The 16183-nt window shown below is 43.7% G+C and overlaps 1 protein-coding gene across 3 annotated transcripts in view; it reads left to right on the forward strand.

Moving 5' to 3' along the window:
* The window catches only part of KLHL29 (kelch like family member 29), a 403241-nt gene that overhangs the window by 347052 nt on the left and 40006 nt on the right, over window positions 1-16183 (forward strand). For all 3 annotated transcript variants that reach the window (XM_061460941.1, XM_061460942.1, XM_061460944.1), the window contains 2 exons: window positions 2924-3183; window positions 15917-16115. In XM_061460941.1, coding sequence (XP_061316925.1) covers window positions 2924-3183; window positions 15917-16115 — 459 coding nt within the window. The remainder of the gene's footprint in view (window positions 1-2923; window positions 3184-15916; window positions 16116-16183) is intronic.

Here is a 16183-nt window from a genome sequence, read left to right on the forward strand (position 1 = left end):
GCACAGGATCCTACTCCAAAATCACGTCTGACACAAGTGGAGAATAACAGCTGCTGATCTGCAATATTGTGACATAGAAACAAATATGCTATCTGGCACTGACTCAAACCAGTGAGAGCCTGCTAGATTACATCTGATATCCTTAAAGTCCACTTGTAAATCAGTTATGAACTGTCCTTGAGCATCAGGAATAGCTTAGTAGTCAGCAGTCATGTTCTGAATGGACTCAAGGTGAAACTCCACAAAAAATGTGTTGTTAGAAGTCCAGTGCCACTGTAGTAAAACCATCAATTATTGTAAACATGTCAGCATCTGGAGGAAAACGGTTCAGGAGCAGATGGAGCAGAACTGGTCCTTAGCTGCCTTTGTCATGTCAACATTCAGAAGTGCCCCTGAAATGCAGTCACTTGGGATGGGCTGTATTATAGACCAGAAGTCTATAGTAGTGGAAGTAGTCATGGAGGTTTTCTTTGCAGTTAGTGAAGAGTAACAGGCATTGGTAAGGCATGGCTCTGCTCATCCTGAAGTCAGTTCCCAAAATATTATCAGATTAATCCAAAATATTACCAGATTGCTTCTTGGAATCGTTTGCTTATGAGTGTAGAGGGATACTAATGTGATTGCCCAGTTGCCCCATAGACACCTGGGGTCAAAAGACATCAATCTAATCTCCACATTTTGAGTCAGAGGCAAAAAATGGAGGGTTTTTTGTTCACAGGGTAGAGATTTTCCATACCGTTTATAGCTGTTGCCCCAACCTCTGCCTTGCTCACCTGCAGTGAACCCCTCTAGTTCACATGCCAGCCATCATCCTAAGAAGACACCACTGTGCCCACCTTCCTGTGGTGCTCATCACATCACAGGGAATGTAGTGGAAAGAAGCGTGTCACCAGCCTCCTGAATGTACTCTAGTCTGTATCTCCATGGGACCCCTCTCTAAATGGCCTTATAATTCTTGCTGAATCAGACAGGGATAAGATCGTTTGGGTCTGCCAGCAAGCAGTTTCTTGGGGAAGAGGAAGGAGTGACACTCAAAAGGACAACGTGGAGCTGCTTGGACACCAGTGTACAGGATGCATCAGTAACTAACTCAACATTGTTAGAAGGTAGAAAAGCCTGTCCATTTCAGAAGAAACCAGTTGTGACTTCTCTGACCTGTGCCGCAGGCTCAGCTGGGGCTCCTACAGGAATCTCTCTTGATAGAGGCAAACCTAGTCCTTGGAGGCAGACTCCTTCTTGCAAGTCTTTTCCATCTTGTACTAGTAAATGGCAGCTTCATGAATCAAACTTGATTATTACCTCTCTTATAAAATGGAGCAATGTCAGATTTGTCTTTGACTTGGGAGTTTGCCAAGTGATGATGAGAGTTTTGGGTTGTATTAGATGATATTTTTACCCCCAGCAGTGTGTATACGTGAAGCTGTGCCAACAGACAGAACCAAGAAACCTGGAAGTGGCTTTTGGTTCTTTTTTTTTTTTTCTTTTTTCCTGGAAAAAGGAAGAAATTTTGGGAGCTTTGTGTTTTATAGCTATCAGTTTGCAGCCTGTCTTTTGTTAGTCTTTGAGTGACAAAATCTACTGACAGCAAACAGTGCTGCTGCTTGAGTCTGCTTGAGGAAATGGGCTTCTTGAAGTCAGTGCAATCAATTGATGCAAAATGAGATAACCTAGTTTCAAGACTGCTGGATCAGTAAAAGAAAATAAAAAGAGTTAGGGAAAAACAAAACACTAAACTAATCTCATGCCAGGCAAAAAGAGAGGAGTTCATAATCCCATTTCAATAAAAGCCACATATAGATAGTGTGCAGGTTGTAAATCTGATGAAGGTAAAAGCTGGGTGTAGCATTGCCAGCAGAAGCGATCTGAGGAGGGTTTTCTTTGAAGGGATGTGGGACTATCACACATCCTGGCCAGCACTCTGAAATAGTGCACTAGAATATGACACTGCCCAAATGTGATATATTTCTCTTCTGACAGCCCAGAAACCTGCCAATGGTACTGATGCTTTTGTGATCTATTGCAGCCTGTCTCTCTCATATTTTGTTTTTCTCAGTCCTATATCTTAAAAGAATATATTCTGACTATTAGTAGTGGCTTGGTTAACAAAAGATGACAAGAATCTGTGAGTTCCTCTTATAAATATCTGAAATTGGTGTTTTTTTCTTCAGAATAGCTGAAAAGAAAAAAAGTACAGTGGAACGTATGGTGTAGCACACTTTTAATGCAAAGCTACACACTGTGCTATTACTTCTGTTTGCTGGGTAGGAGATAATGCTGTCTTCTCTGTGCATGATTTTCTTTGAAAACCACTACACAACATTTAACAGAAGGCGTTAGTATAATCTGTGTTTTGCATAAGGGATGTCATCACATTGAGGAGCAACAAAGTTCCTTTGAAAAAAAAAGGGGGGGAGGATTTTTTTCTTTTATTTGAAGTAGCTTAGTAGCTGAACAGGGCAAAAATTATCATAAAGCGACTGCAGCATCCTTAGAAATGTCCTTAGTACTGTTTGCATTTATTCTTAAGTGTCTGCACTGGCATTTATGTCTTTGCTGTTTCTTAAAGCAGCATTATAGGCAGTAGAAATAGCAGCAGTCTCTTGGCTGGGCTCCTGTCCCTTGGGAAGCCCCAACTACTGTTATATCAGTATGTTTCCCCGGTGCCTTGTGAAGACTTACACGAAAAGCAAACTCAGTGCATTTCTCTCCCCATCCCCAGCTCAGTTGTTAAGACAGACTTTGTTTTTTGTACTTTAAACCCCAATCCTAAAGTAACCCAAGATGCTACTACCTACCTGAAATTAATTAGGGTTGAAAGTCTGTCCACAGTGCTTACTTTTTTCATGATCTCATTAAAAATTTAAACCTTGCTTTTAATAATTCTCACTTGGTTTTGTTTGTTTGTTTGTTTTGCTCCTTTTAGAAAAACAGCTGACTGCTAGCAACTGCTTAGGAATATTAGCCATGGCTGAAGCTATGCAGTGCACTGAACTATACAACATGGCCAAAGCATACGCCCTGCAAATTTTCCCAGAGGTGGCAAACCAAGAAGAGATCCTTAATATCTCAAAAGATGACTTTATTTCCTACATGTCTAATGACAGCCTGAACACCAAAGCGGAGGAACTGGTGTATGAAACAGTGATAAAGTGGATTAAGAAGGACGCTGCAATCAGAGCTCAGGTAAAAATAATCTCAGCAGCCTCACTCTGCTCCCTTCCCATGAATGCCTCTTTTAAAATAGACACCATCGCCATTAAATTTTAAACATGAGGATGCATAGGAGGTGGGATGGGCAGTTTAGATAAAAAAGGGAAAGGAATGCAGGCTATGCACAAAATGTATGTAGTTTCCAATCTGATCCCCATATCTGATTATTTAGAATCAAAATCTAGTTTGTGACATGCATGGTACAAAACTAGGGCCTCGAGTTCTTGGCTGCAGGGCTGGTCAGAGATAAATCAGGAAGGATTAGAATTATGTGAGATGCTGTTTTAAGAAGGGGATGCATTTTAGTAACAGTGGGAAATAAAATCTGTCAGAAAAATCTGTATTTCTTTTGATGCCACGTACTGAATGAGTATAACTTCAGTACATGAAAAAAAGATTCTGTATCTTTATTGGCTGCTTAGATAAGCCCCTGGGTATTATATATTTATTAGAGTTAGCCTTTCCTCAGCCATCTGAGCTATGCAGTTTGCTCTTGAGTAAAGAAAGTGAGTGTATTACTTTACCCAGCACTGTCTCCAGATAAAAGCTGGAAGCAATGACTGTTTCGAGGCTGGTGATTGTCCTTGGGACCAGACGGCATCCCTGGTGGTACTTAAAAACCTGCCACTTGCCTTCAATGAAGCTCTTGCAAGTCGGCTTTTGTGGGTAATAAATTGTGATGGTCTGAATGCCAAAACTCTCCATTTGGAGGCCAGTTCTCCCCACAGACCCCAGAAGGAGAAGGTTGTTTTCACCCTTTCCCTGCCTTTGGAGACCAAAGTTGCTGGTCTATTCTGGATTTGTTGATCCTCAGTCAGTTTTGGCTGGTTTAAGAAGGACAGTCCAGTTGCTTATGGATCAGACTGGTACTCAGGAAAATACTTGGCTACACATCCGCATCATGAAAAGCTGTACCTTCTTGATTTAAATGGGAATTCAAGCACCTAGGTGTGCAGTGGGATATTAAATGTGCCATTGGATGGGATCCAGAGCAGCTGCACCTCTACCCCTCACCTGAAAGGTGGAAGAAATAGCAATTCCTAACCTCACCAAACTGCTGAATGAGGGTAAGAGCATTAAGGACAGTAGAGTACTCCAGGCATTGCTTGCCTGTCCTGCCACCACCAGCTCAGCCCCTGGCCCTTGACAGCAGCCTGCAGCCCCCAGGGCCTTTCTTGAAACTTGTCCTGCCCTGTGTGAGCAGGTGATCTAGCTCAGCAGGGAAATCTTGTGCTGCGGAACTGCCGCTCCCTTTGACCATCTCCAGTGTGTGCTGGGGACACTGTTTGGTATTGCCCAATATTATTATTGCCTAAAATATTTACAGGGTATCACTGATTTATTTTTTGGGCTCTCGCTGGCCTCAAAAAACACGTTTTTACTCAGTATTTCCCTGCTTGCTTAAAGTTTGATGGCAGCGTTCAGCTCTGTGCAGCTGATCTCTGAACCCAATGCAACCTCAGGGATTACTCCCAGGCACCAGAGCACAGCAGCCCTGTGGCTGGAGCCTGTTTGCCTGGTGCAAGCAAAAGGCGGCATTCACCAGGTGGTCCCAGTCACATTTTCAGAATTGCTGGTTTTAGTACTTCCTTCTGTGTCCTGCAGAAGGCAATGTCATGAATTGGGGTTTTTAAGTGCTCTTGCTGCTACCTCCATCACCACCTTCTCCTCCTCTCCTTTCGTGTTGCAGTTGTTTGGGTTGGTTTTACTGTTTTTTTTTTTTTATGTCCAGATTTCTTCCCCTCTGGCCTGGTTCTGCAGTGCCTTTGTAGTTTGCTTGGGGCAGTTTTATTTGCTTCTCCAAATTTCTCTGTGGTGCTTTGGTTTCATGCATTAGTTTACAAGGGCTTTTAATTTTTAATTTGTATTCATCCAGAGATGAGGGTCTTGAATAAATTAATATTAAAGATACCAAGCAGATAACTATTTTCATGCCCAATCCTACCACTAAACTAGCTTCTTTGGATCGTAGCTCTCACTTTTTTGGTACTCTGCATGGCTTGATCTATTATAAAGCTCTTAGTTAAATAGGTACCTATTTTCTATAAGTAGGAACTCACCATGAAAAGCACCGTCTTTACAATAATGACTCCTGCATTTTCAGAGCCCAGGAACAAATAGCTCTGACAGTGGATAGGAAGGAAGATAGACCTAAATAATCTTATTTCTGATAAAGACGATGAGTGGAAATCTGTGCTTGGTGTGCAGCAAGGCACACCATACCAGGAAATGCCCAAGCTCTCACGAGATGCACAGAGTTTTGCCGAACTGGGTGACCATGGCAATACCAAAGGTGGGATGGGCCTTCTTGCAGGAGCTGTGCATGGATATTTGGACTTCATTCACAGTTTGGTGAGATGTGTTCTCTCAGCTCTCAGTGAGGAAGCAGCATGTGGAGATCAACAGTGCAGCAACAGGCTTGCTGCCCCTGCACCCAGGGGGATCTCTTGGGAATGTTGCTGGAGAGGTTTCAGCCATGAATTGCAGTAGACCCTAGACATCATCCCTGCTCTATTGCACTCCTCAGGGGATTGGTCTGGTTTTATTTCCCTCTCCCAAAGGCAGTCCTGGCAGCTAAATCTTTCAGGACCTGGATTTTCATGACCCACGTTTTCTTTGTATCTCCCCTCTCCCCATCTCCCTTTGCCTGAGAGAACAGGCTTTTCTTGTCATGTTTTTATTTTCAATAGTTCCAACAGCAGGTGATTAAAAGCCTCTTTGGCAGCTTCTTCTAAGAACTGCATTTTTGATTCTCCCAAAGGTGGATGTCTGGCACAAACAGGGTAAGGTCTATACTGTTTGTCTCACCTCCATGTCCATCTTCCCTAGCAAAGCTTGGCAGGGGCTTGCTCAGCAGAGAAGACATCCCCACAGAGGAGCTTAGAGAAGGAGCTTTCTCTCTAAATCAGCACCCGCTGCCCCCGGGGCAGCTGCAGCCCTCCAAAACTCCTTGTGCTTTAACGGCTTTGTGTCACTCTGGGTGCAAGCTAACACCTGGGGACAGTAAATCTCACGGCTAGTGTTCCCCGCACTGCAGCTCCTTGTGCTGTACTCTTATAACAACTTATCCGTCACTGCCTCCCCTCCTGCCCAGACCCCTTTCTAAGAGCCTCTGGGAAGATTTTCAGCAGAGCCTCCTATTCGCCTGGAAGGGCACTGAATTTGCTGTCTTCGTGCTCTTCTCTGCCTTTCTAAAAGCTCTTCTTCGGGTATCTAATTATTTCTGCTTTTCCTCATTCATTCCCCACCATTCTGGAGAGCAGTGGCAGGAAAGGAGCCAGGATTTGCTTGCAAGGCAAATTGAAAAGCTGCACTCTGACTGACTTACGGTTTTGTAAATTGTGCTCAAATGAAGTCTTATGGTGCTTATAAAAGTGCTCTGTGGCATTACAAAAGGCAGCATCACCTGAGCCTTCTTACAGAGAATAACAGTCCTTGAAAGGTTACTTATCCATCTACGTAAGACAAAGAGGCAGTCAGAGAATGACATCTGTGTTAAGCTAGGATTTGGTAAATAATCGTATCCAGTGCGTTGGAACAGCATGCCAGCTCATATGGTAACGTTTATGGAGCTATTTCAGTGCTGCTGGAGGTGCAGTCACACGAAATCAGTCTAACCAAAAGAAGCAGCCTGTGATGTGAGGTCTGGACTAGTTAGGTAATTTCCTGTACCAGCAGACACGGAGTGCTGGTTGTAGGAGTCCCTTTGATTGCTTGTCACTGAGTGGAAAGCCTGCAGCCGACTGACACATCTGGAAAAGCTGAATCTACTGGGTTTTTCTCTGTTTATTTCTCTTCCTGACTGATGGACAAGATTGTAGGGTTTATCCTAACAGTTATCCCCTTGATAAGCTTATTACAACTCCGGGGAACTCATGCAAAAAATATATTGTATAATGGAGGCTTTACTGCCTGGAAACCAGCACAGTCTGAGCCATCTGAACAAGGAAAGATTTCTGCCAGCCCCAAGCAGTCTTCACCTGAGCTCATCCCCCAGCTCTCTGCGTGGCCTTGGGCAGATTGTTTCACCTTACTACCCCCATTTCTTACACTGTAAGCTGGAGGGAAGTGGTGCCTCTCATGTGGGATGTTGGGAGGATCCGGCAGATAACAAGCTGTTGTCTGCCAGTACTAAGGTCTGCCAGTGCTGCGCAGAGCTGTAGTCATGCCCAGCATCAGCACTGGTGAGGTTGGCGGAGGTGTGAGGTTGTTGGATGGGCAGCAATTTGCTGCCTGCACAGGGAACAGACTTACCAAAGCTCATTGGAAACTTTCCCATCTTCTGCTCCAAGTCCAAAGTTGTATGTGTTTTCTCTGACATAAAAAGTATAGTAGCATATTTATTAATAACAAAGGCTGCGAAACCTAGACTACCACTTGCATGAATCTTCTCTCTCACCCTGAGAACAAACAGGAAGTGTGGAGAGGACAAACATTTCAACAAAGTTGCCCAGAATAGTGCTGGAAGAGGGGCAGGTACTTGCAGAGATGGGTGACAGACAAGAGGCTCAGCTGAATGGCAGTCATCTTTTGTTGCATGCTGAAGGATATAATCGTGTGCCCTTTTTTTAAACCCTGTTTAAGATCATGCTGTCCAGCAGTAAAATTAGATTTCTCCACCATTAAGGCATTAAAAGGCCTTCTATGGACTTGTATCCTTGGAGGCAGATTTTTCTGAACGGCATCTTCGTGGTGTCCAAGAAACAGATATACGTAGACAAATTTGAGGTAATTTGAAGAGCAACACAAATGATTAAAAGACTGAAGGAACTGATGTGAGGAAAAAAAGATTAAAAGATGTGAATATGCATGACTTGGCCTAATGACAGCTGTAAAGGGATAAACGTCTGCAAGTGTTTGAAGCCCAAAGGAGAGTTGACTGGAAGGATGCAAGGGGCGTAACAACAGAAAGGGACACAGGGATGAATTTGAGACTTGACAAATTAGTCTAAGCAAACACAAAGCCCACCTGAAAGCCATGTATCTGTCAGTGAGGGCAAAAAAAGGTGGTAGAGAGAACGAGAAGAGGATTTATGTAAAAAATGCTATAAATGCCCATGAGCAATATTTTGGCAGTGACAGAGAATGGCAACTCAAAGGCAAGATCCAACAGAGGAAAAGGGGTTGGTAACCATGAGAGCAGATGGGAGATCCCTGGTCTGCAGTTAGGCTGTTGAGATGGTAGCATAATTTCTCAGGCACATTTTAAAGAGTCTCCAAAGTTATGCAGATGAGCAGCTTGCTCCAAGAAAACAGAGTGTCTGACAGGGAACAAGCAAAATCCCAGTGCTGCTCTGCGGTGACAAGGAGGTAATGGTATATTCAGAAGCTGATACCCGATACCAGCATGTACAAATTATTTAAGTTCATCATAATAGGAAATTAATTGATCAATCAATGTACTTAAGGGCATTAAGCATCAGGGAAGCAGTGTTCAAATAAGTACGAAAAGGAAGCTTCCAAGGGAGCCTAAGTGAATTAGGCACTAACACTCTATTTCAGTTCAATTAGGCTTCTTTGAAAAGCCCACACTATCCTGATGCTTTGAAATCCATTTGCGGGAAGAGCAGACAAATTCAAAAAGATGCCATAATGAAAGTGCAAGAAGCTCCAATTGCTCTGAAAGTGAAAAATGCAAGGGATGAGCAGTAACCCCTATGATTTCCCAGGGATGGGCTGCTCAAAAAGCTCAGATTTAAAAAAAGCTATTGCAGACACACTCAGAGCCTGTACAGGCTTACAGAGAGAAAAGAAAAAGGAGCAGCAGGAACAGAATCAGTGCAGGAACATTCCCTTAGCTATATATTGAAGGAAGAAACCGCATTAAACAGAGGATGCAGGTGACATTCGCAGTTCCTTAAATTCCCCCCATACAAAAATTTTTAAGTTTTTTAAAGGGATACCCTTGACTGGAAATCTACTGATTTTTCTCGCTGAAGTTTAAATTGGTTTGAGGAGCTCCCTCGTGTCCCAGTCTTCTCAGTCTCTTCATTGGTGGCTTTCCCAACACATTTTCCTATTTTTTACAAAATACGTCTCTGCTGTTGCCGAAGCAATGACATTACAAAGACACACATCCACAAGCAGCTTCTCATACATGTTCACTTGCATTGCTTTGTGCTGCATGTGGCCCCAGGGATCAGGACCAACTTCCAGAACCAAAATCGGTTTACACAGTGGGCAGGAAGATTTTGGAGAATTATTGCACATGGATTATGTTTCAGTGTGTTGTAGGGGTGGATGTGTGAGGAGCTTCAGCAATTTCGTTGTTGGCAGCGTGCTTTTGTGGTACATCTGTGTGATTACAGGTGTTTGAGTAGGTGATTGCCTATAAACATGAGAAATGCCACTCACCTCTGTAGTAACCTTTGGGGGAACTTAAGGGGTTTATTTGGTAATTTAGTCAGCAAGCCAGACATCGCATGGCAAGAGCAAAGGTTCTCCTTTAAGCCTTAGTATCAGGTAAATTCCAAGTATGATGGATCAATGATTTATTTTTCCTCATATTTAAAAAACTCTCATCATATTACTGGTAGAAATACCTACCCACATGCTACTTTGCAAACAAGTTGGAGATGAGGACAGCAGTTTGCTTTATGTGGCACTGATGACATTACAGTGTTTAGTCAGCTGTGATGCCATAAAGATGTCACATATGAAACCTTATTTCAGGAAGACAGAGGGTCTCCTCTTTCCTTCTTGCTAGGCACGAGACTTACACACATGGCATGTCACAACCGATCCACCAGCTGAACCCTGTATCTGCAAACTGAATCTTCTGCCACACATTTATCTCCTGATATTTTGAGGCTGCTGGCTGACATGCTACAAAGCCGTTGGGTTTAATCTGAAGGCAGCAGTGCAATTCCCAGAAGCCAATACAGGCAATTAATAAACATGCCAAGCACACCAGGGAGCTCAGGTGTGACCTTGGGTGTAGGAATGTGCAGGAGGTTACTGGAAATACAGTATGTCTTTGTAATACCCAGGAGTTAGATGTATTAAAGCAAGTACCTTCATTACCAAATAGCAGGGCAGTGCCATGAAAATCTAGCCAAAAAAAGGTGTATTTCTGAGAACGGCAAACGGCATTGGCTTCCCCAGACAGCCACTTCGTGCTGGGCTTGCACTTGGAAACTTGGAGCCAGCAGTATTTTGAGTATCAGGTTGGGTAACCTGCTGGGGAAGCCTGGGCTGAGCTGGAGATGGTTGCAGGGAGATAGCATTCATGTCACTACTCCAGTGCATCTTCCTGCATGGCTGCCATGCCACATCCCCAGCCGTTACCACTGGCACAGCCCCCTGTGTTACAGAATAGACATCAAAGGCTAGAATCTGCCATTTAGGTACTTTGGGTGATGTTTTTTTAACTAGAGTGCCCTCTTCTCATTTGAAGGAGTTTTATGCAATGGAGAACTGATTCTACTTCAGATCTCTCCCTGATTGCTTCCTGTATCCAAGGAGGTTCTTGCTGCAGCTCTCACATTGGGCCAGTGCATGATGTGGGGCAAGTCTGAACCCAAGATTGATGTGAGATGACATAAATCTCCTTTGTAACTCTCAGATGAATTGAATATATTCCTACTTCATAATGTTTTAAAAACTCTATTGGCATTATGCATAAAGAGCTGCAACAGCAGTTTATTGGGCCAAAACCCAATTGTAATGTGGGTAACCTAATGTCTGTATTTGTATTTCTAGCTGAATCCTGTTTCTTTAGGCAGATAGTACAAAGGGTCCTTTGTAGGAAGAACAGTAAAATGGAGAGACAGATAAGTTATAAAGCATAAGGGAAACATTATTTTAACCTCTCTGGGCATTACTTCAAAAATGTTAAGAATCTTCAGAGCTTTCAAGTGTAGCATTTAAGGAGCAGGAAATTTGACTCTGTAGCAGTAAACATACTTCCTTTAAAACTAACTATATACAGTTGTAGCCCAAGTCTATGCAGGAGCACACTGAGAGTCCTTTTGGAGAATACCTGTGAGGATTTTACTGGATTAGAGATTTGAGAATAAAAAGATTATTTTTAATGTGATACTGTAGAGGGTTTTGTAACTGAGACTTAAAAGATACCAGAACAAAGCCCACTTGCAAGCAAGAGTTCATAATACAGATATAATTAATAGGAGACAAAATGTCACAAAAAGTTTAGCAAAGTAAATGTCTTCACTCCAACTACGAGCCAGGAACAAAAAAAAACCTATACTGAACTGCTTTGCAATCTAGTTTGCTCAAGCTCTGTCTTTCAGAACAAGATGGGAGTAACTTAGGTATGAACAGATGATTAGGGAAAGGCTTGAAAGGGTCAACTTCAAGTACATGTTGATTACACATTCCTCTAAGTCAGCACTGACCCAGTGCTAACATTTAGGCTTCCTTGTAGCATGATCGTAACTTTCCAAGCACAGCATCCAGGGCTAATGGATGCAAAAATTCCCATCAGAGGGGACAATTAATCACCCTCCCTCCAGTTTAAGTTGACATCTGGTTGTAGACATCTCATCATGGCATGGTCTTAGGCATGTTCTGAGGAACACACTCCCTTTTTCTGGATCTGATGACTCACAGTTTTAGGCCAGAAGGGGACATTGATATTCTCTTCTTCCCCTGGTGCATGATGCATCCTCTCAGCTCAGATTGCTCTGAGGACTGTGTTAAGTGTGTTGACTAAATCTCTATTAATTATAACATGAGTTTACACATGTCTGGCTGACAAGTAAATACTTGCTTGTGTGTACCTATTTAGGTGTCCGAATCCAGAGCTGGATCTCTCCTCTGAAATGTTGAGGTAATTAAGAAAAGATAAGATCTCCCAAGATTTTTCTTTCTGTTTCTTTATGAAACACACTTGTGATTGCAAGCTTATTGGAAACCTTGCTTTTAGCTCAGCACTCAAGTTGGTATCACTGAATTAAGTGCCTTAAAGCCAGCCAGATAGCATCTCTCAAAGGTTGCTACTCTTCTGTGTTCCCAGTGACTGTACAAATAGCTTTTGCTGCACAGTACTGTGGGGATATCTGGCAGTGTCACTGCTCAGCAGGGAGTATATGGACTAGATCTTCTACTGGTGCAAAACATGAACAGCTCCCTTCGTCCAACAGGAGCTATGCTGAGGTTCAGGTAACCTGAAAAAACAGTCCTGATGGTGTTCAAAATCTTCCCTTACATAAAAATAACTTTGTTAGATTTTTTCATGATGTTGTCCATTTTCAAGGAGCTGAGGCATGGTCTCCCATGTTTTTCAGTTAACCACTCCTAATTTTAGGCCAGAAGGGGTGTTAATATTCTCTGCTTCACCCTGGCATATGAGGCAGGTTGTAGACCAGTCATAAATGATTCCCAGCAAAGACCTGAGAAATACTTCTACTTGTCCGGCCAGCGCCTGTAGCTGAGTAGCAAGAAGAAGACATTCCCAGGGTTACAGGAGCAAACTGAAGCTCTAGGGACCCAAGGTTATTGTCTGCTGAATTTGGCATTGTGCTGTTTTAATAAAAAAACAGTAACATCCATAGGTGTAGTAGATATTTCATAGCTGTATGAGGAACAACAGAAAGACACAGGAGAATGGAAAGCAAATAGCAGATGGTAAGGAGGTTGAAATGCTTTGCAGTGCTTATTCCAGTCTTAAATGAAAAGGATAATAGTAACAGGATATTTAGTACAATCATAGCTAACGGTGCTAGGGAGCCTTCGTAAGGGAGAATCCAAAAGAAAAAGGCTGCTGATTGCCTAAATCACTTGAATATTCTTAAATCAGTGAGACTAAATGAAATTCACCCTTGACTATAGTGCTTAAAAAAGGTGATGCAAAAAGCTGTTGGTTTATAAAAGCCTCTCCTGTCTTCTAGAGACACTGCAATGGTATGCACTCTCCAAATCGCTTGGTGAAAAACACTGCGATTATATGTACCATTAATGCCATTAATGCCATCAGCAGTGAGCCCAAGTTGCAACTGCGTGTGGTTGTGCACACACGCACACAGATACACACACACAGAGCCAGCTTTTCTGAGCTGTTTGAGCAAAGGGAAGAATAAGAGTGAAAAGTGACATTGGTTTTGATATGTGACATTAACATTCAAGCTGATGAAAGGGAGCAACATGTTCTAATTATTATTCCCCTTCAAAATAAGCCATGAGCTCAGACAAAAGAGGAGACAAAGGCGGAAGCGGGGGGGGGGGAAGATGCAGGAGAGAAACAGAATCACATTTTCTCACTTATCTAATTAAAGCAAGGTGGGCGAGTGAGAGGGAGAGCTTGCTGTGCTCAGGCAGTGGTGCTGCCCCATTTATCCTGGGAAAGGTGGGAGATGGAGGCAGTTGCTCCACTGGACCTGTGGGAATTGTGGTATGTCCCTGCTGAAGGGGAGCTCTCTTCCTCTACTTCACCTGAATTTGGGACATTGTGGTGCCTGTCAAGCCCGTAATTCAGTGGCACAACTGTTTGTGCCTGTGTATTGCACTGCTTTGTGTTATGGCTGCTTCAAGTGCAGACCTGCCTCGGGAGCATCAGGAGCAGCTCTGGTGTGTCCTGCTGCACGGAGGGGAAGTGCTGACAACTGTATATACTTCCATATATTTTACAACTTTATTTAAATGGCCCTTTAGCAACTCGTACTGCTTCCTTAGCAGCCTGTAATGGGGATTAACCTCCCCCATGGGGGTTGTCTGGCTTTTCCCCTGTACACCCACTATCCGTATTATTCCCATGTTCCGATGCCACTTTTTGTCTTGGCTCCCATGTAAGGTTAAACGCCTCCAGCCTTCTTTAAAAAAGCACTTCCTGAAATCAAAGCTTTGCCACCCACTGCCATATGTCCGCTGCTCCCTCTCCTTACAAGGTACCATTTAATGACATTAAGATATCTGCAGCCAAGTGCCTGACGTTTGTGACTCTGGGGAAGGGAAGCATCCATTTTACCTCCTAGAAAGCACCTTATGAACAGATTTCAGCAAGTGAAAAGAGAGGAGTGTCTTTTCAGGATTGGAGGCTGACGAAGTGATCTCAAGCCTAGTTGTTCCTGTGCAATGCCAAAGGTAATAGTGAGGAGCCACAGACTCACTGCTCACATGGGTTAGTTGCTTTTTTTTCAGAAGAGGAGCGCTGACATTTTCCCATCCCTTTTGCATCCCCCAAACAACATTTTTGTCCCCAAACAACTGCAGGGTGGCCAGACCTCAACTCTACAGACTGTATCTAAAATTGCCAGTCCTGGTGTCAGGAGGGCTAGAAAGCAGGAGACCCTAGTCATCTCCCTGCTGCCATGACCCTGCAGGCACGCATGGATTTCAGCTCCCTGCACATAGCTACATCCTCACTTTGACTGAGCTCACATGAGGCTGACATGGCTCTCCGGCAGGAAAGGAATGAGAATTGCTGTTAGGAGGAATTCTCTGTTTTCCTCCTAAATGAAGCCTGCTTCTTCAGTTGGGGTGGGGAAGGAGGAAGCCCTGGAAGCAGTCCCAGGTGTCACTGCATCCTCACCTGCCTGACCAACCCATTATCTGGCTCAGGCTGCATCCCTGCCCTCCCATCTTGCTGTGCCCCTGCCCTATTCCCATTCCTGCTCCTGCTGTGACTTGGCTCTCACACATGGCAGGGACAGGCACAACTGCTGAAAAAGAAAGCGAGCGCCAAGTAGCTTCTGGAAGACCGGAGGCATCTGCAGGCTAGCAGATGCTGCTTGCGCCCAGCATTCCTCAGGACCAGTCACATGGACCTCAGGAATATTTATTTGCATCCTGGCCTCAATCCCAGCTGGGATATTTGGATGCTGCCTCTACATGAATGTTTATTAAAACAGCTGATTATCTTTTCTTACTGCGCACCCTTAGTTTGCATCCTGTTTGTGTGCATTGGTTTTCAAGAACCATGTTTTCCTGTTACTGTGATCTTGTGCTGTGTTGTGATATAACCAATTACATATAAAAAGAAGAATCTGGGGATGGGCTCCTGGTTTTTTGATTGCAGTTTTCTCTCTTGAGGTTTTGTTCTCCTTTAAGCCGTGTTCAGTGACAGACAACTTCATTTGCTTGGGTGTCCTTTGCCCTCTGAGGTTTAATGTATTTATTTAGAAGATGAAACATACTGTCAGTATTTGTATAGCACCCTCTGGAGTCTGACTACCCCAAAAGCTAGAACGACATGATTTGTTTCACCAACAAATAAACCATATTAATTAAAAGATTTTCAGCAGATTGGCTGCTGACTGTTAAGTCTCTGACATAGCAGTTGTTGAAATCCATGCTGTTTACCAGCATTTGTTTCACATTTATAATGCCAGAAAAGACTTGTTTGGGTTTTTTTTACAGTGTGCAACAACCACGCTCGCATTTCAAGGTTAATTCAGAAAACTCGGAAGCTGTCCGTGGCTCCAGTGCACAAGGTGTTACATTCCACCTGAGTCCAGAATGGGCTTTTATTTCAAAAATCCTCCATACGGTGCCATGTAACAAGAGTTGCCACCTTTTGAAGGTTATTTTCAGTCTCCTGGGACCAAAACCAGCCTGGGTGAGGGAGCACTGAGTGCTTCATGTCTCTGTCCCACCCGATCTCTAGGCAGGGTTTGTATGCAGCATCCATGATAAGTGTTTTTCCAGGCTGGGTGACAGGGGCCAGTTTGCAAGGGAAGGAGGCGGAGATGCTGAGTGGCTGAACTGTGGCACAAAAGCTGTAGTGTGTTATTATTTTCCCCCCTCACAGTATGCTGCAGAGTTGCTGGCAGTGGTGCGCCTCCCCTTCATCCATCCCAGCTATCTGCTAAATGTTGTTGACAACGAGGAGTTGATAAAGTCTTCAGAGGCTTGCCGAGATCTAGTGAATGAAGCCAAACGTTACCACATGCTGCCACATGCCCGACAAGAGATGCAGACACCAAGGACCCGGCCCAGGCTCTCTGCAGGTAAAGCAGAACTTCCTCAATGACACCAGCTCCCTGGCTAGGACACACTCTGGGATAGAGTACAGAGC

Source organism: Pezoporus flaviventris, unplaced genomic scaffold (assembly GCF_033815535.1).
Source record: "Pezoporus flaviventris isolate CSIRO_AGI_PZ_B2104156 unplaced genomic scaffold, CSIRO_AGI_Pfla_v1 ptg000031l, whole genome shotgun sequence".
In the NCBI taxonomy this organism is placed as follows: Eukaryota; Metazoa; Chordata; class Aves; order Psittaciformes; family Psittacidae; genus Pezoporus; species Pezoporus flaviventris.